The 17,963-nt window shown below is 55.2% G+C and overlaps 1 protein-coding gene across 2 annotated transcripts in view; it reads left to right on the plus strand.

Moving 5' to 3' along the window:
* Positions 1–17,963, plus strand: part of LOC136312775 (cadherin-23-like) — a 355,498-nt gene that overhangs the window by 188,527 nt on the left and 149,008 nt on the right. For both annotated transcript variants that reach the window (XM_066242625.1, XM_066242624.1), the window contains exons 7-9: positions 722–916; positions 5,601–5,729; positions 14,268–14,346. In XM_066242625.1, coding sequence (XP_066098722.1) covers positions 722–916; positions 5,601–5,729; positions 14,268–14,346 — 403 coding nt within the window. The remainder of the gene's footprint in view (positions 1–721; positions 917–5,600; positions 5,730–14,267; positions 14,347–17,963) is intronic.

The following is a 17,963-nucleotide window of genomic DNA, read 5'->3' on the forward strand; positions in this document are numbered from 1 at the left end:
AGTATGAACAATGGTGTGGGGCACCTAGTAGAGACTGCCCTGACCTAAGGGTCTGGAAGATCTTCATGAGGAAGTTGCATTCAACCAGAAACTCCAAATCATAACGGGGCAGGGGCCTATACACATTGTTTGGCAGAGGCAACCACAGAAGGCTCCCAGGACATGGTAACATTTGAGCAGGCCTCGTGGGCCCCTCTTATGGTGGGCACCATGCCCCAGGGATGGCGTGTGTGTGCCCCACCCCAGGGCAAGCCGGGTAGCCTCTGTGCTGCCAGGCAAGGCCCCCAGGACCCCTGCTGTATGCCTGTTGCACACGCCTCCCAGCTCCCTGCCCTTGACGCCTCCCAACCACAGACGCACGCACGGTGTCCTCCAGAGCAGCCCTGGCCCGAGGCTTGGGCAGCCGGGGTGCGCTCAACAGAGGAAGCGAAACTGCCAAGAAACAGGGGTTTGGGGACTGAAAGGCTCTCATCCAGAACTCCAGGATGAGCAGATCATTTTTGGAACTGGCGCTGTTACAGCCACCAGGAGGCCATCAAAAAAAGGGGGGGAAATAGATACTGCATCTTAAGTTCCTCTGAACCCTCTTAGAATAAAAATGACACGGCCGCCAGTCTGGTTGGCTGCAGGACCGTGGTTAATGGGCTTTGGGGGGTAATCACTGATGAAGGCAGCTGCTCTGAGCTCCACTCACCCTTTTATTTGCTTTGCTTCACCCCAGGACACACCGGTGGGGACACCCATCTTCATCGTGAATGCCACAGACCCCGACCTGGGTGCAGGAGGTAGCGTCCTCTACTCCTTCCAGCCCCCTTCCCCGTTCTTTGCCATCGACAGTGCCCGTGGCATTGTCACGGTGACCCAGGAGCTGGACTACGAGACCACGCAGGCCTACCAGCTCACCGTCAACGCCACGGTGAGTTGCCATGCTGGGCCCCCAGGCAACCAGATGTGGCCGCCTCCCGCCCTTGGGAGAGTGGCAGAACATCAGCCTAGTGCCTGCCACTCGAGGCTCTGTGATCATGATGTGGGTGGTAGCAGTGATAATAACAATGGCTGACGTTACTGAGGGTTCATGTTGTGTCGCTGACATTGTGCCGAACACTTAGATGAATTGTCTTTGTTAAAACTCACAAGAGTCCTGACTCATAAGTATTATAAAGATACCTGGTTTACAAATGAGGAAACTGCTGTGGGACAGAAGCTATTCGCTAACTTGCCCATAGCCACCCTGCAGCTGGACTCCAGTGCCCGACGGGTAGCCCCGCAGGACATTCCGAGTGCAGGGCAGCCTCTCACTCTCTGGGGCACAGACAGAGGTGGGGCCCCAGCTGGGTCCTGGCATTCATAGTGCAGGGCAGCCTCCCACTCTCTGGGACACAGACAGAGGTGGGGCCCCAGCTGGGTCCTGACATTCATAGTGCAGGGCAGCCTCTCACTCTCTGGGGCACAGACAGAGGTGGGGCCCCAGCTGGGTCCTGGCATTCATAGTGCAGGGCAGCCTCTCACTCTCTGGGACACAGACAGAGGTGGGGCCCCAGCTGGGTCCTGGCATTCATAGTGCAGGGCAGCCTCTCACTCTCTGGGACACAGACAGAGAGGTGGGGCCCCAGCTGGGTCCTGGCATTCATAGTGCAGGGCAGCCTCCCACTCTCTGGGGCACAGACAGAGGTGGGGCCCCAGCTGGGTCCTGGCATTCATAGTGCAGGGCAGCCTCCCACTCTCTGGGGCACAGACAGAGGTGGGGCCCCAGCTGGGTCCTGACACCACCCAACACACCGGAGGCAGAGGAGTCCTGGCCACTGCTCTAGAGTGGTGCTACACCGCAGAGAGCACCCACCTGTGCCAGGATGCCGGGTCCCGGGATTCCAGGATGAGTTGGCCAGGAGAGTGAGGCGGGAAAGAACTTGTCATCCCATTTCATGGCTGATGCTGTCGAGACTCACAGTGATGAGTGTAGGGGGAGCAAGGACCAAAATCAGGTTGTCTGATGCCCAGTCCAGTGCTCATGACCAAGAGTCTCTGAGTCTGCAGACCATCACAGCCATTTTCCTTTGTCACCAGCTGTTTGCTAGGGCCTTGGGGACATCCAAGCCATGCCTTAAATCTGATCCTACCCCTGCCCTCCCCTCTTTCCCGCCCCTAGTCACTGCCTCCGGGCACAGCTGGAGCCTTCAGCTGGGGGCAAGGAGAGTTGATTTGTTTACAAAACTCAGGCCAAGAGTGAAACAACTTACTGGAGTTCCTCTTGACCCTCCAGGACCCTTTCGCCTGACATACGGCATCTACTCTTTGGCTCTATGTCACTGCAGTGGGGGCTGCCAGTAGGGCCCCACTTGGCAGGTCACAGAGGCTAAATCTATGGAAAAGACACATTGGTTTTGAAAGATGGGGTTCCTGGGTTTGGTCAAGATGCAGTTGCCCCTGGAGAGCCCACTGCAGACAACAAACACCCTCACTCTTGCTTTTTGCCCTGGTTACATGTTAGTTGTCTGGGAGGAGTTGTGTGTTGATATTCACAAAGTTGACTTTAGGGATCAGGGGACTCACAAGGCTCAAAGCTGCTTTGCACATACCTGTGCCCGTCCACGTGCCCCTGCACCCACACATGGATGGTGCCCTCCGACTACCCTGCACCCACACATGGATGGTGCCCTCCCACCACCCTGCACCCACACATGGATGGTGCCCTCCCACCACCCTGCACCCACTCATGGATGGTGCCCTCCCACCACCCTGCACCCACTCATGGATGGTGCCCTCCCACCACCCTGCACCCACACATGGATGGTGCCCTCCCACCACCCTGCACCCACACATGCATGGTGCCCTCCCACCACCCTGCACCCACACATGCATGGTGCCCTCCCACCACCCTGCACCCACACATGGATGGTGCCCTCCCACCACCCTGCACCCACTCATGGATGGTGCCCTCCCACCACCCTGCACCCACACATGGATGGTGCCCTCCCACCACCCTGCACCCACTCATGGATGGTGCCCTCCCACCACCCTGCACCCACACATGGATGGTGCCCTCCCACCACCCTGCACCCACACATGGATGGTGCCCTCCCACCACCCTGCACCCACACATGGATGGTGCCCTCCCACCACCCTGCACCCACACATGGATGGTGCCCTCCCACCACCCTGCACCCACACATGCATGGTGCCCTCCCACCACCCTGCACCCACACATGCATGGTGCCCTCCCACCACCCTGCACCCACACATGCATGGTGCCCTCCCACCACCCTGCACCCACTCATGCATGGTGCCCTCCCACCACCCTGCACCCACTCATGCATGGTGCCCTCCCACCACCCTGCACCCACTCATGCATGGTGCCCTCCCACCACCCTCCAGTCATCCATACCTGGGCCCAGAAACACACAGATGCTTGCTCTCCTTCTCACTGTGAACCTGTTCGTATGGAATGATTGTCACGCACCATAAAAATGGCTGTGGGCAAGTGAGGAAGAGACCAGAACAGGGCACAGGCGTGGATCCGAGGGGTGGGGCCTGTGAAGAGGCCTGGACTCAAGCTAGGATTGTGTATATAGCTAAACTGCTGTTAATCTCCCGCCAATCAGGCCTTGAAGTGGGAAAACAGGAGGAGCACAGAACTCCCTTTGGTACTGATGGCTCCCACCCCCCGATTCACAGGCCCCTCTCAGGGCTGGTGCTGTGCCCGTGGCCACTGGGCAGTCCGCCAAGGAGATTCTGCTACATGGCATTGCAGAGAGCAGTGTGGGCCCTGGCCACCCCCGAATGAGTGCCAGGGTGGGAACACATGAGGACTCCCCTGGGGAGAGCTGCTGAGAGCCAGTGGCCCCGGAGTGACAGCTGGCAGCCTGGAAAGGTGCCAACCCTGCCAGACAGGACCACTGTCCTTCCCTTTCTCTAGCTGTGGGTGCAGTGTGGGCTGGACGTGGGTGTCTGTGGCAGGAGCAGGACTCAAGCCATAGTGAGGGATGGGAGGGCCAGGGCCAGGCTGGACCAAGCCATCTGCCAACAAAAGCCTGGTAATGGCAAATCAGAGCCCCTGGCAACTCCACCCTAAGAAATCAAAGAACTTCCTGCCAGGCCTCCCCCCCTGGCCCTGTCTGCCTGGTGGTTGTGCAGGTCCCTGTCTGAGAGCTGTCACACGACAGCAGTGGACACCATGGTTTTGGAGCCTGGGAGACTGCCTCCCCTGTGGGCCTTCTCAGCTCCTCCTGCCTCCAGACTGCTCATCATTGCTGCACCCGCTCTCCATCCTGAAGGCCCTCTGCTCTCTCCTGGCTGCCCCCAAGGACCCTTACAACAACAGCCTTCCTTCTCAAAGGTTCTGCAGCTCTGTCTGTACAGGGCAGGAGTAGGCAGTACGTTTGCACTGTTTGGATCACCCCAGACAAACCAAGGCAAGTCTAAGCCGAGGACCCTTGCTCTTCAAATCCCAGCCCAGAGAATTTACAAGCCAAGAGTCCATTGAGGCCATTCTATTGAGCCCTTTCATCTCACAGAGAAGGAAATTGAGGCTCCAAGAGGAAAAAGTACTCATTCAAGGTGACCCCGCAAGTCAGAGACTGAGCTTAGGTTAGGGCCCCAAATCAAGAGAGTTAAGGGCCAATTTTTCTGTCAAAAGGACCTGAGTCCTGGCTACACACTTACCAGCTGTGTGACTCTGGATAAGTTACATAACCTTTCTGAATCTTTGTAAACTCATCTGACTAATGCACACTTAGTACCTACCAAAGCAAATGAGGTGTCTCGCACAGTGCCTGGTATATGATCTGTATTAGCATGGAATTGCTATTCTATTAACTATTGTTATTCAGTAGTAGTAGGCTATTTCAGTGGGCTGTGAATTTTACAGTAATAAAATACAGGTTTCCTTTCTTGGTGAGCTTTCATAGGACTAAATTTCCAGCTAATGGGAATATAAACATTGCCTGCCTGGCCACAAGGCCGTGATCTCTCAGGATTCCTTCCTGGAGTTCCCCAAATGTCATAGGCCCTGGAGCTCCCCCTACTGGTTCTACTGGGAGCATTGCTTGATCGGTAAACCCAGAATGCAGAGCAGGGATGCAAGTCCTTAGAGAAGCCCCTTTTGGGCTCCAAGGGCCTTTCTTCTGAGGAACCCGCATTCTAGTCATACCCTTGATGCCCGGGGATAAAAGAGGGGAGGAAGTGGGCATGGAGAGGGGCAGCGGCCCCCTGGCTGAATTTAGGGACAGAACAAAGGACAGTACCATCTCTTACCCCAAGCTAGTCGTCCCACCTACCATATCTGCAGGGTGGTCAGGCCTTGGGTGGACTGAGGGCAGGAGACTGGGTTCTACTCCGGGCTGGTTTGTGGAATTGATAAACCACCTTCCCCTGGGTCTTGGGGGCCCTATTTGTGCTTTTCTGCACAGGTCAGAGGTCATGGTGGGTTCTTGAATCCTTGAACTTCCACATACTAATGCTCTTCCCTGCAGGAGCACATGTGTACATGCGCACACATACATGTCCGTACACATGAGTGTCATGTGTGTGCAGTATGTTGTGTACAAGTGTGCATATCTACAACCTCACTTAGCCTAAAGCTGTGTGTACTTTCATCCTCTAAGGATCAAGACAAGACCCGGCCTCTGTCCACGCTGGCCAACTTGGCCATCATCATCACAGATGTTCAGGACATGGACCCCATCTTCATCAACCTGCCTTACAGCACCAACATCTATGAGCACTCTCCTCCGGTAAGACCCTCCTGGCCCCCTGGCAGGCTCCTCCGTGGCACTTCCTATTCCCCCAGTCCCTGTGCATGGCAATGGCAGTGATGGGTGTCATAGCACAGGGAAACACCCAAACCCTCCTCACACAACACCTCACCCCACCTCCCCAGAGAGCTCCGAGTGACCAAGAACAGAGACTTGTCAGGGCAAGTGAAGGGGAGCAACACAGAGTTACGTGGGGTGATGGGGACACCTTTGGAAAACCCATTCTGGGCTGGAGAGCAGCTTTGGACTCAGCCAGGCTCACCGAAACATCAGTGTGGCTCAGCCATGTGTCCCCAAGGCCAATAAGCCAATCTGCTTCTCTTGCCAACCAGCACTGCCCGAGGTGGCAGCAGGGTGCCCTCCCCTGCAGGCCGCTCTGAGCTGGCTCTTCCTCGAGAGCTCGCTGCTCCAGCTGCCCCTCCCAGATGCTCCGGCTTTAGGTTTCTCAAGTCCGGGTTTTCGAGGGAGACACCTGATTATCTGTGCTCGTGATTTTTGTGCCCTATCACAAGGTTATAGGTCACCAGCCAGCCTGCACACTGGCTGCTATTGGGCCATGTGTCCACCTCGGTTCAGTCAGTGGTGACTAGGTGTCTTCAGGAACAAAAAACATGCTACTGCCCTCTCAGCTGTGGGCCAGGCAAGCAATGACCTTGCCTGGTAGCCACCTATGCTTTTGTACAACTGGGATAAGCCATCACTCTGGGCTAACAAATTAGAAAAAGGCAGCTCCTTTAGGCAGATGAAACCCCTGGACAAACAGCTTAAGGAGCAGCTCTGGTGGAAAGAAAAATGTGCCTTCCTGGCCCTGGCCGGTGGCTCAGTAGATAGAAAGTCGGCCTGGCATATGGACATCCCGGGTTCAATTCCCAGTCAGGGCACATAGGAGAAGCTACCATCTTCTTCTCCCCCCCTCTCTCCCCTTCTCTCCTTCTCCTCTCACAGCCAGTGGCTTGATTGGTTCAAGAGTGGCCTCAGGCCTGAGGATGACTCCATTGGAGCACATCAGCCTTAGAAGCTAAAAATAGCTCGGTTGTTTCGAGCACTGGCCCCAGACAGGGGTTGCGAGTTGATCTGGGTCAGGGTGCATGCAAGAGTCTGCCTCACTATCTCCCTTCCTCTCACCTAAAAAAGAAAAAAGTGCCCTTCCTTTTGAGAGGATTCAGTGGGCTTAGAAGAAAGACATACAGTTTTGAGAGCAGAGTGGGGCACTCACCTGAACAAATGGACATTCAGGGCCCCACCTGCATAAGTGAGAGGCAGGCTTCCCTGACCAGGCTGCAGACTGTGCCCCTGGGCCACCACAGTCCAGGGAAACCTGACCTCCAGCTTGGAGACTGGGTCTGTCCTGGCTGTCACTCTGTGCTTCAGTGTCCAAGTGTATAATGGTAGCCACTTCCTTCTTGACCCTGAATCTGGACAGAGGATCTAACAGGAAGATCCTTTTGGCCTCCTGTGGCAGGTATCTGAAGCTGCTTTGAGGGTTGCGGGGACCACTCAATGCTCCCCACCAAGCCTTCTCTTTCTCAGTGGTCTATTTACAGCAGAAGCTCTAGCTTTCAAGGCTGAAGGCTGTGTCCCCCCAAACATCTTTGCTAAGCTCACATCTTCTTGCCCAGGGAGGCTTTCCCTGACTTTTCTGATGAGGCTGGCCCTCCCATATACCCTCTGCCCCTGGAAACCCCCACCTTAGTTCTCAGTGCTCCTAAGCAGCCTGTTAACCTCTGCTTCTCTGATGGACTTAAATATGTCTCAGCAGGGATGGGTCTGCTGTGAGCATGGCACAATAGGGATGCTCAGGAAGTGTTTATGGGATGAATGAATGAATGAACGAACGAATGCCTTGGTCATACCAGCCCTCTCACCCTGCACATCATTTCTCCTGCCTGCTCACCAATTCAAAGACCAAGCATCTGGCCACCTTTCCTAGGATTTTTTCCCCGGCTTTATCCTCACTGCCCCACAAACATAGCCATCCCTCTCCCCTCAGCTCTGGTAGAATTGACTCTCCCTGAGCTACATAATTTACCACTGAATTATAGCCACACTGTAATGCTCACTGATGTGTTAGTGGGCTACGGTAGAGTCCCCAGTAACCAAAATGCCTGAGTCTCTGGATCTTGTAATAGGCTTCCTGTGGGTCTCCCAGGGCATCATGCCCAGGACCAGATGCAGAGAAGATGAGCAAAGCCAACTCGTCAACTGAAGTGAGGATGTGATGGTGGCTGGGCAGCCGGAGGAACTTGGAGAAGTTTCCTGCGCAACCATACACTCACCTTGGCCAAATCACACACTCTCCAGATTGCTTCCTCATTGGGAAACGAGGGCTGAAAATGTCTCCAGTGGTCCTCTCTCGCCGGAGGGTTTTTAGCACTCGGGTAGAGCACTTAGCAAGTACCAGCATCGCAGACGTTCAATCACGGAGGTTCTGAGTCAGCTAGTCAGCAGTTATGGAAGTTGGAGTGGGTGGGGTCCCTCTTCAGCTTCATCTCAGATAGTTAGCAGGAGACGTGTTGACGATGTGAGTGTTCCCCGAGACCCTCAAGTGTGTTTCCTCTGTCATTCCTATATTGCAGCTGAGTAATATTGTTTCAGATCTGCATGTTTCTGAATGTATCTAATCCTTCATTCTGTGGTCCCTTCTTTTATTAATAACCTGGATACTTACTAAGCCCTTCCAGTGTGCAGAGTCCTGTGCTAGGCCCTCTCCTCTCCAGATAACTCCACAGCCCCCTGCTAGGGTGACCGCTCAGGGCAGGCTGACAGGACCTTTGCCTCCCTTGGCTCCTGCTCCTCTGATACTCAGGTTCTAAGCGTCTGCTATGTTCCCTCTCAGGCTCTGGGACCCTGCTGTCTCTTTGCCTTGCCAGGACTGTCCCTATGGGACACTGAAGCCTTCCTTCCTTCCTCACTAAGTTGGAGGTTTGGGGCTCTCCTGGGCACTGGCCTGGCCCCCAAGTGCCACAGAGTCCTGTCCATGCCCACACACCTCTGCCCTTCCTCTCTGGCCCCATGCGTGCAGGAGTTCTCCGGTGTCCCTTGCTCTTTCTTGCACAGACAGCATTTTCCCGACAGGCCAATTCCCACACACCCAAGCCTGATTTTTCCAGGCTTCAAATTGGTTTCTGTGCCTTGGTTCAGACACTCCATGTTCCTTTGCAGTGTGGAGCCCCGACTGAAGGTGGCACTTGCCAGGCCGGAGCAGGGATGAGGAGCAGCACAGCCTGTCTCCGGGGTGGGAGGACCCCGGTGTCCCCACTCCCAGCCCGGCCTCCGCTGGCCTGGGGCCTCCATTCAGACCCTTGTCCACTCTCCCTGGCTCCCCATCTTTATCTGCGGCTCCCAGCATGTATGCCTCTCTCTATCAGAGTATCAGGCCAGCATGCCTCATCTAAAGTGTATATATTACCTAATAAAATCCTTCTTATTTGGGATTATTGCATCAAATTTTCATTTCCTCACTCGGGCAGCAGCATGTCGGCCTGCCCGTCAGTGAAGGGCCGATGGAAGGTGAAAAGAGTGGATAAACTGCACAAATTACTGCCAGCCGATGCCTATCGGCCCTTTGACTGGAATTGACTGGAATTAAGAACTGAGAAATAGGATTTTCTGCCTCAGAATCTGCTGTGGCAGCTCCTGTCAGAAGTCCCTTCAGCCCCCACCGGCCTCCTCCCAGAGACACCTCCCACTCCCAGAACCATGTCCACCGTCCAAGTCCTTAATCCTGTGGCAGTCGGGGCGGGGTGGTCCCAGCTGGGCTGGGCGGGAGGGAGGTAGACCAGGACCCCGAGGCCAGGCAGAGCCCGGTCCGGCTCTGGCTTCAGCTGCTCCTGGCCAGCTTCTGTGGAAGGAGGCAGGCCTCAGAGGGAAGGAGAACCACACAGGCCTTGAAAAGTCCCAGCTCCGCCGGACTTTGCCCCGACATCCCTATGGGAACCAAGCCTCATAGGCTCATAGCTCACCCACCCCTCACCTTGGCACACCCACCCAGGGCCACCCCCACACTGCCTGCATTCCCTGGTCACCCTCACCTCACTTTGTGACCTTAAGCACCTGAACCCTCAGAGACCGCTTCCTCAGAAACATCACGACTGGAGGCTGTGATGAAAAAAGTGAGGGAGCCCATGTTGGGTGCCCAGCATAGTGCTTGGCACATAGTAGGTGCTCAACAAATGCTGGCTTTCCCTCAGAGAATGCCTTATCTCTAGGGTGGGAATTGTTAATCTGGGGCTGGGGAGTCTGAATGTGCTAAAATTGTTTGGAATGTCACATGCATTCCGAGAAGAGCCACCTCAGTGTTGATCGTATGCTCACGGTGGGCCCAGGCCCATGAATAGCATTTAAAGCATTTGCTGTGTCCCAGGCGCTCTCCCCAGTGCTTTACATGTACCTGTTGCTGAGGGACGGGAACCATCATTTTTTAAATTTTTTCTTAAATGGGAAGTGGGGAGGCAGAGAGATGGACTCCCGCACGTGCCCTGACTGGGATCCACCGGCAAGCTCCCTATGGGCGATGCTTTACCCATCCTATCCATGGGCGATGCTTTACCCATCTGGGGCCATTGCTCCATTGCTCAGCAACTGAGCTATTTTAGCACCTGAGGTGAGGCCATGGAACCATCTTCAGTGCCTGGGGCCAGCTTGCTCCAACCGAGCCATGGCTGCAGGAGAAGAGAGAGTAGAGAGAGAGAAGGGAGAGGAGGAGAGTGAAGAAGCAGATGGTCACTTCTCCTGTGTGCCCTAGGAATCGAACCTGGGACATCCATATGCTGGGCCAATGCCCTACCACTGAGCCAACCGGCCAGGGAGGGAACTATTATTACACTCATTTTATAGATGAGGAAAACAAGGCAGTGAGAGGTTAAGTAACTCAAAGGATGTGTACCAGGCAGTCTAGCCGACCTTAACCCTGTTGATGTAGTATTCTTCACCACAAGGAGTCAGGACCCCACAGGCCCATGTACCTTTCTGGGTCAGGGGAGCCTATTTCCCAAGAGGCCACCTCCTTACAACATGGGTTCTGGTGAAGGAAAGGAGCCCCGGTCAGGGTGAGCCCATCTCTCAGCCCTCCCGAGCCCTCCCCCTGCTCTCCTGGCCACCCCCGAGTGCACCCCAGCTGGGTCTGTCTCTGGAGAGGTGCCCAGGCACAACCCCCAGTCGGGTGCCCGCTCCAGGTCAGCACAGGCCTATCTTCTCCGTCTCCTCGTCTTTGCAAATAAGTTTCAGTATATTGAAAATATAATCTGAAACACGATCCATGGGTTCCCAAGAGCCCCCATTCCTCCCCGTTAATTCCTTCTCATAACATTTCTAGTCTTTGTGGCTACACTTGTATTAAAAGCTCAGGGTTTTATTAAAAATGGATTTATTTACCCAAAAAGAGATGAAATCCCAAACTTTGTCAGGAGCCTTTTAGAGCTGACTTTGTGGCATCTCAGGTGTGGCTCTTCCTGGGGAGGCCACCTCCCGTCACTTGGGGAGAGCCAGCCTCCCGTCACCTGGGGAGAGCCAGCCTCCCGTCACCTGGGGAGGGCCAGCCTCCCGTCACCTGGGGAGGGCCAGTCTCCCGTCACCTGGGGAGGGCCAGCCTCCCGTCACCTGGGGAGGCCAGCCTCCCGTCACCTGGGGAGGGCCAGCCTCCCGTCACCTGGGGAGGGCCAGCCTCCCGTCACCTGGGGAGGGCCAGTCTCCCGTCACCTGGGGAGGGCCAGCTTCCCGTCACCTGGGGAGAGCCAGCCTCCCGTCACCTGGGGAGAGCCAGCCTCCTGTCACCGGGTCCTGGGTTGACTATGAGACCCCTCCGATCCCTGCTCACCCAGGTGGCTCCAAGCAGCCAGGCAGGTGTACCCACTGGCAAGATACACTCAGGGCTGTGGGGGCTGAGGGTTCTCCGGCCACCAAGTCCCCTCCTTGCACAGGCCAGCGATGCCCCCACCCCAACCCTATAGTCCTTCAAAAGCCAGGAGCAGCCCAGGGACCCTCAGGCCAGAGCACATGTGGAGCCCACACCATGGGGGCTGTCAGAAAGAGAGTTGTCCTCAAGTCCAGAAAGCCTGTCCTGCAGCTAGAACCTTTGGCCAGAGTCCTATACCCTCAGGACCTCCCGGGGCAAGTCCAGGCCTCTCCTAAGGGGCGAGTGACCCAGGGTCACAATCTTCCTGGAGGGTAATGTTGGCGGGAAGCAGTGTAGACCTTAAAGTCTAATGCAGTGCTTCCCAAATGACCTCCCACTGGTCTCCATGTCTGGGCTATTAACAGGTGTTACATGAAAGAATCTGTCTTCAGAACAGTAAGTCTGGGGACCAAGATGAGCAGGTTTCTTTACCACTTGACTACTTCCAGGAGCCAGTGATGCCTATTGCGCATCTCCAAGGGAGGTATGGGCTAGGTATGTCTTCCCAAATTTGACATGAGTAATGTTTATAAAGTGCTGACTCAGGCTATAAACAGTGCAGCAACCCCTTTCGCCGGTAACCCTTGTTACCTGAACCTGCTGCAGAGGCAGCATCCCAGGAACGGGAGCCCAACTACCTGGATTTGAGTCCTGGCTTCGTCATTCACTTGGAAAGGCTGCTTAACTCCTGTTCCTCAGTTTCCACTTCTGTGCAGTGGGGCTGTCCCGGGTAGTTGTGAGGTGGAATGAGTTAGTGCATAAAGAGCATCTGCAGCAGTGAGAGGCACAGCGTGAGTGCTTGAGACAGGGCCGCTCTTGCTGCAGTGGCTGCTTCGTGGTCGCTGACACGGCGCCGGTCCTCAGAACCCACTTTGTGAGATGCTCATTAATGGCATCTTACTCCGACTTCTTCAGAATAGCCTGCTTCTCCCGGGGGATCTAGCCAGAGCTCCTCTCCCAAGGGGAAGCGGCCCAAAGAGGGGCTGACCTGCTTTCTGCGCAGCCTGGGCCTCTGGGCTGTGTCCGTCTCTCTGTGGGAGTCTCTTCTTCTGGAACATCCTGGCCTCTCAGCCCAGCCTAGAGGTGTCTGACCCGCTGCACAGCCGGGCCCAGGAGAGGGCGGAGAGGGGCTGTGCAGGGCAGCAGGGACTGGGGAGGGGAGGTGGCAGGTGCCCCTCCTGTGTCCTGGCAGTGAGGACAGGAGAATTTGGAGGGGAGGCACCTTGCACCCCAAAGTTCCACCCTCCCAGTCAGAGGGCCCATGTCAGGGAACAAGCCTCTCGCCACAGGAGAAAGGTGCTCAGATGGGGATGCAGGGTGCAGCTGTGGGACTCAGCCTTCAGATGATGAATGGGTGAGAGGTACCAAGGCCACAGGGCCCTCCATTTGCAAGCAGATGTCTGGACTGATATTTCCCTAGGGGACAGGGACACGCTGTCCTGATGTCGTCTAGCATGCAGGGAAAGCTGCAACCTGGGCCAGAGCCCGAGGCGGGCATTGCGTAGTGGGCAGGGTGGCTGGACAATGGTGCGATGGGGCCTGGAGCGCAAAGTGAAGGCTGCTGGGAGCCAGGGGCGACTCGGCACATGGTAGGCTCCTCTCATTCGTCTGTTCATTTGTTCAGCCAAGCACTGATGTTTGAATGTGCCTGTTCAAATAGAGCTCTTCCTAGAGAAAGCAGTGCTTCCGAGTCCCTGCCCGTGCGTACCTTTTACCTGGGTTACCTTCCTCTCCATTCTCTCTCCCTGGCGAACCCCTGCACGTTCTTTATGATCTCATCCTAAATGCCGCCGTACATATACATACAACCCTTTGCCAGTTCCTCCAAGTGGACATCTGCACCTTGGGGGACATTTCTGTGTCTAAGTGTCCCCATATGTGTCTGGCAGTGTCTGTGTATATGTCCTTGACCCCATACCACAGACTCTATGCTCCCCAAGAGCAGGGACCCCGGAATCCCTATCCTGGTAGTCCTAGCTCCTGCCCCTTCTCCTCCAGTGCTACGGGGAAAATAAGTGGGGTGTGGGACAACCATTTGAGGTAGGAACTGCCGGTTGCAGTGCTGGGTGAGGCATGGTTCATAGGGCCATGGTGGCCTCCAGGATTGCCACAGCCATCCATGGAGATAGTTGCTTTCTGGATTTATGATGCCTTCATTCATAATTAATCAGTGATATTCTCCTTTACTCAGGTCCTAGTGAAAACAAGACCCCAGGGTTCTTGTTGTTATTCATATTATGGTGGGGCAGACTGAGACCTGAGAGGTGCAGCAACTTTTCTGAGGTCACACAGCAATTTGATTGGTGACTGAGATAGAGACCAGATCTGTTGTACCCAAACTGGCTGCTCCTCCATCAGCTCTTCTTTCGTGGGTGGTTCAAGCAAATTATGGGAGATGGGGAGGGGAAGGGAGAATGAGAGTATCATCAAGGCTGGGCCTCTCCGGAGGACACAGGTGTTTGTCTACGGGCCTCAGTGTATGTCCCAGGGACAACGGGGACAGCTGAGGCCTGAGCACTCAGCCCCGACTTCCTTGGCTGACTGGCAGCAGGGCATCCACCTGGGAGAGAAGCCCCAGCCAGGAAGCTGGGCAACCAAACTCAAGTACCTTCTTTCCCTACCAGGGCACAACTGTGCGTGTTATCACCGCCATTGACCAGGATAAAGGACGTCCCAGAGGGATTGGCTACACCATTGTCTCAGGTAAGGCCTAGGCTATTCCCTGTCCCTCGCCACCATAAAAAAGAGCCACGGCAGGAGTGTCGGGCTCTGCGGGTCTGAGGAGAGGTCCAGGGTCATGTAGGAGAGTGATGTGAGGGGTCCTGCCCCCCAGGGACAGCTCTGGCCAAAGGACCTGGGAAGGAAGCGGACTGCATGAGGAGAAGGAAGCAGGGGAGGGGGAGCAGAACTTGGGAGGAGGCTAAGCCGTCTGGGGCTGCGTGGGTGGAGCTGGCACAGGAGCGTGTGCCAGCTCCTGAGATCTGAGGCATCCGGGCATTTTGGGGCTCTGACCTGGATCATCAGGAACCTCCTACAGGGCTCTGGGTTTTCTTTGTTTGTCTTTTCTTGATGAAAAGATAGCAGTTTTGACATTGTTTTAGAACAAGTAGGGCTGCAACTTCAGCTAGTTTCATGTTCTTTTCATATTTCTGACCATTAGAAATGTACGTGTCGCCTTGAACATGGCGGGGAAGACCCGTAAGCCCTCCCGTCCCACACTGGGCTCTTGTTGAGCAGAGTAATGACTGACGGCAGAGAAGGCCCTGGGCAATGGATCCCTTCACCCAGGCTTCCGCCACAGCCTGGCTGAAGCAGCAGCTCTGTTTGTACAGGGCTGGGTGGCTTAGGAGCACAGAGCCGGGGAGATATCCGTGAGAAGCTGCTCAGTCACATGCAGATGCTGGTTCTGTCCCTGTCCTCCAACCACCACGCACACATTGCATCCCTGTTCTGTCCACTAGTCAGTGAAGGGTCAGCCTGGTGCATCTGGACAGGCCAGACTGGTAGCTGAGAAGATGACAGGCCACAAGGCCAGTGTTTATCCCATCTCTCCTCTCTACCACCCCCGAGGATAGGGAATGGCATTTGGGGGGCATTTTCTCCCTAAAATTCAAAAGACACCACAGTGTAGTGATCAGGAACATAGAAGATGGAGTCGTGAGCATATTGCCTCGGCTGGGTTTCTAGACCTCCTTTTCTCACCCATAAAGTGGAAGCAGTAAGACTACCTACTTCGGTTGGTTCAAAAGTCAGAAGACAATATATGTAAAGAGCTTAGTTGATGTATGTAAGGTATTTTGTGTTAGCTGTTACTATTATTATTACTGCTCAGAGCTAATAATACCTGAATTTAAAACCCAGGGGTATGCTGGTAGGAGGCAGACCTCTCACATCCTTGGAAATGCAGGAAATCAGGGGTATTATGGACTCCCTATGACTGGTAGCTGCCGGCATGGTTACTATTATGCCTCTAAGCCCAAGGTACCCAGGGTGCTGTCAAATGCCAGACCAGCTCATGTGCAGAGCAGTAGCAGTGTGGGTTTGGGCCTGTGCCTCCCCAACACTGCTTTCCCATTCTAATGCCAGCAGAGAGTAAACCTCAACATGTATTCAGTGAATGAATGAATGAATGAATGAATGAATATTACTTTAGGATAGTGGGTTTTCAAACTCTAGTAAGCCCAAGAATCATCAGGGGCTCCTATCAAAGATGCAGAATCCTTGGCACTGATAGAAATTCTCATTCTGTAGGGCTGGGGTGGTGACTGGGCATGGTCCTTACTCGCAGTACCTCAGGCGGTTAAATGCAGGTGCTTCTTAGGCCACGATGTGGGCCAGCCAGTCCTGGGAAACCACTGTGCAGGAGGCAGGGTTCCCCGGGAATGGGGGCACTCGTCCAGCGGTCAGAAGAGGAGAGTGGCCCAGGCTATGCTGGTCTCTATGAATGTTTCAAACTGGGAAGTAAAGCCAGTAGCTCCTGGTGACAAGTACCTTGTACTGAAGATGAGAGGGAATACCAGTGAGCCCCCATTGATGGAGTTGGGGTGGGAGTTGGCCAGAAGAAGGTAGCACTGGTGCAGGGGAGGGGACCCTGGTGGTGTGGGGGATTGTCTTCTCATCTCATTGCCTCTGGGCGGGGAGCAGAAAGCTAGGGCTTGGCCTGGGGTCAGGGCCAGACCAGAAACTCCTGCAGGGACTCTGGGGAGTCATCCTGTGGGGCACTGGTCCATCCCAGGTCCATCTGGTCACCAAGTCGACTCTCCCAGATGCCCAGGTCTTCTCCAGCTTTCAAAGATGGCCCCAGCCAGCTCTACTTCCTGACCCCTTCACTTGGGGCAGGAGGTCAGAGGGTGCAGCTGCTGACCCTCTGGGGTCTGAGCTGGGCTTGGAGCTTTGAAGCTGGGGACAGTTTCCTGGGGCAGCATCCTGTGAGTGTCCAGGGTCATACTTTCCTGGGCCAAGTTCCAAGTGCAAACAACAGGATGAGAAGGGAGACTCAGGATGTGAAACTAGAGGTAGGGGCTGAGTGTGAGACTGGGCAGGAGGTAGAAACTTCTGGGAATTGTGGAACACTTCGCATAGTTTATAGGATTCCCATTGCCAGCACAGATGTGCCTTGGGGGCTTTCAGAAAGGATGACAAATGGGTTTCCTCTCACATGCCAACTTTGATTGATTGGTAATGGCTGCCTGAGAGGACCATGAAGCCAGGCAGACTCAGTGCTGCATTCAGCTGCGAGAACCTGTTATGGGTGTGGAAAGGAGAGGGCTATACTTGTGATATGTATCTGTCATCCTTGAGAAGATGGCACTTGGACCACATCACAGGGTAGCCTCCATGGTCCTTGTGTTTATCACTATTTGATCCCACCCGAGGCTTTGCAGTTTGAGGAAAAGGCAGTCCTCTTTTTCTTCCCTCCCTATCCTGAGCACCCGGCTCACCTAATTGCCCACCCACCTGTCCCTGCCTGCCCTCCTCTGCCCTGGACTGGCATGGTCTCCCTGTGAGCCAGCCTCCATATGAGCCTACAGTAGGTAGATGGGCAGAGTCCCCAGGGGAGCAGGTGGACAGAAGGCTAAGGCTTGGCCCTGTCTCTGCTCCCCTCGGCCAGCGCAGACAGGGATGCAAAGAATACTGTCTGCTGAGGGTCTGGCCTCACACGCAGTCCCAGTCCTTTTGTGGGATGTTTGGCCAGTTCTTATTTGGCTTGAAGCAAGAAGAAGGGATGCCCACAGGGGCACCTTCATGCCGACTGTCCCAAACTGGTCCTAAGTGCCTAGTGGGGCTTGCTGCATCCCCAGGTGGTCTGGATCTGTTTTCATTTGAAAGACAGAACTGAGGGCCTCGGGGGCTCCCAGAGCCAGGTAGGAGTCCTTAGGGCCAGTGTAGGTGACAAGTCTCTAGGTGCCTCCAGGTCCTGGGCAGGGGGTGGCTCAGTCTGCACACGGAGGGACACAGGCCTGAGCCCACAGAGAGCCATGGCACACGGTTACCTGCTGGCTCCCCGAGGCCTCGTCCCCTCCAGCTGCTTATCGGCCCTGCAGCGGGGGGATTTATGTGTGCACACCAGTGCTCTCCCCATTACAAATGACCCTCTGTTTTGCCAAGAACAAAGAGGCCTTCAGAGGTAAGTTATGGCTTTATTTCCTTCAATTTGTTCTCAGCCTCTCGTGGCCAACCTGAGATTGAAGAATGACAAGAGTTCTTTCCTGTGAAGGACCTGGCGTGGGCCCCATTCTCTCCCTGGGCCTGGGCCTGTCCTGCCACTCTCCAAGGGCATCACTTCCTCTGGGGCCCAGCTAAAACAGGGCTCTGCAGCC

This window comes from Saccopteryx bilineata, chromosome 9, assembly GCF_036850765.1.
Source record: "Saccopteryx bilineata isolate mSacBil1 chromosome 9, mSacBil1_pri_phased_curated, whole genome shotgun sequence".
NCBI classification, from domain to species: Eukaryota; Metazoa; Chordata; class Mammalia; order Chiroptera; family Emballonuridae; genus Saccopteryx; species Saccopteryx bilineata.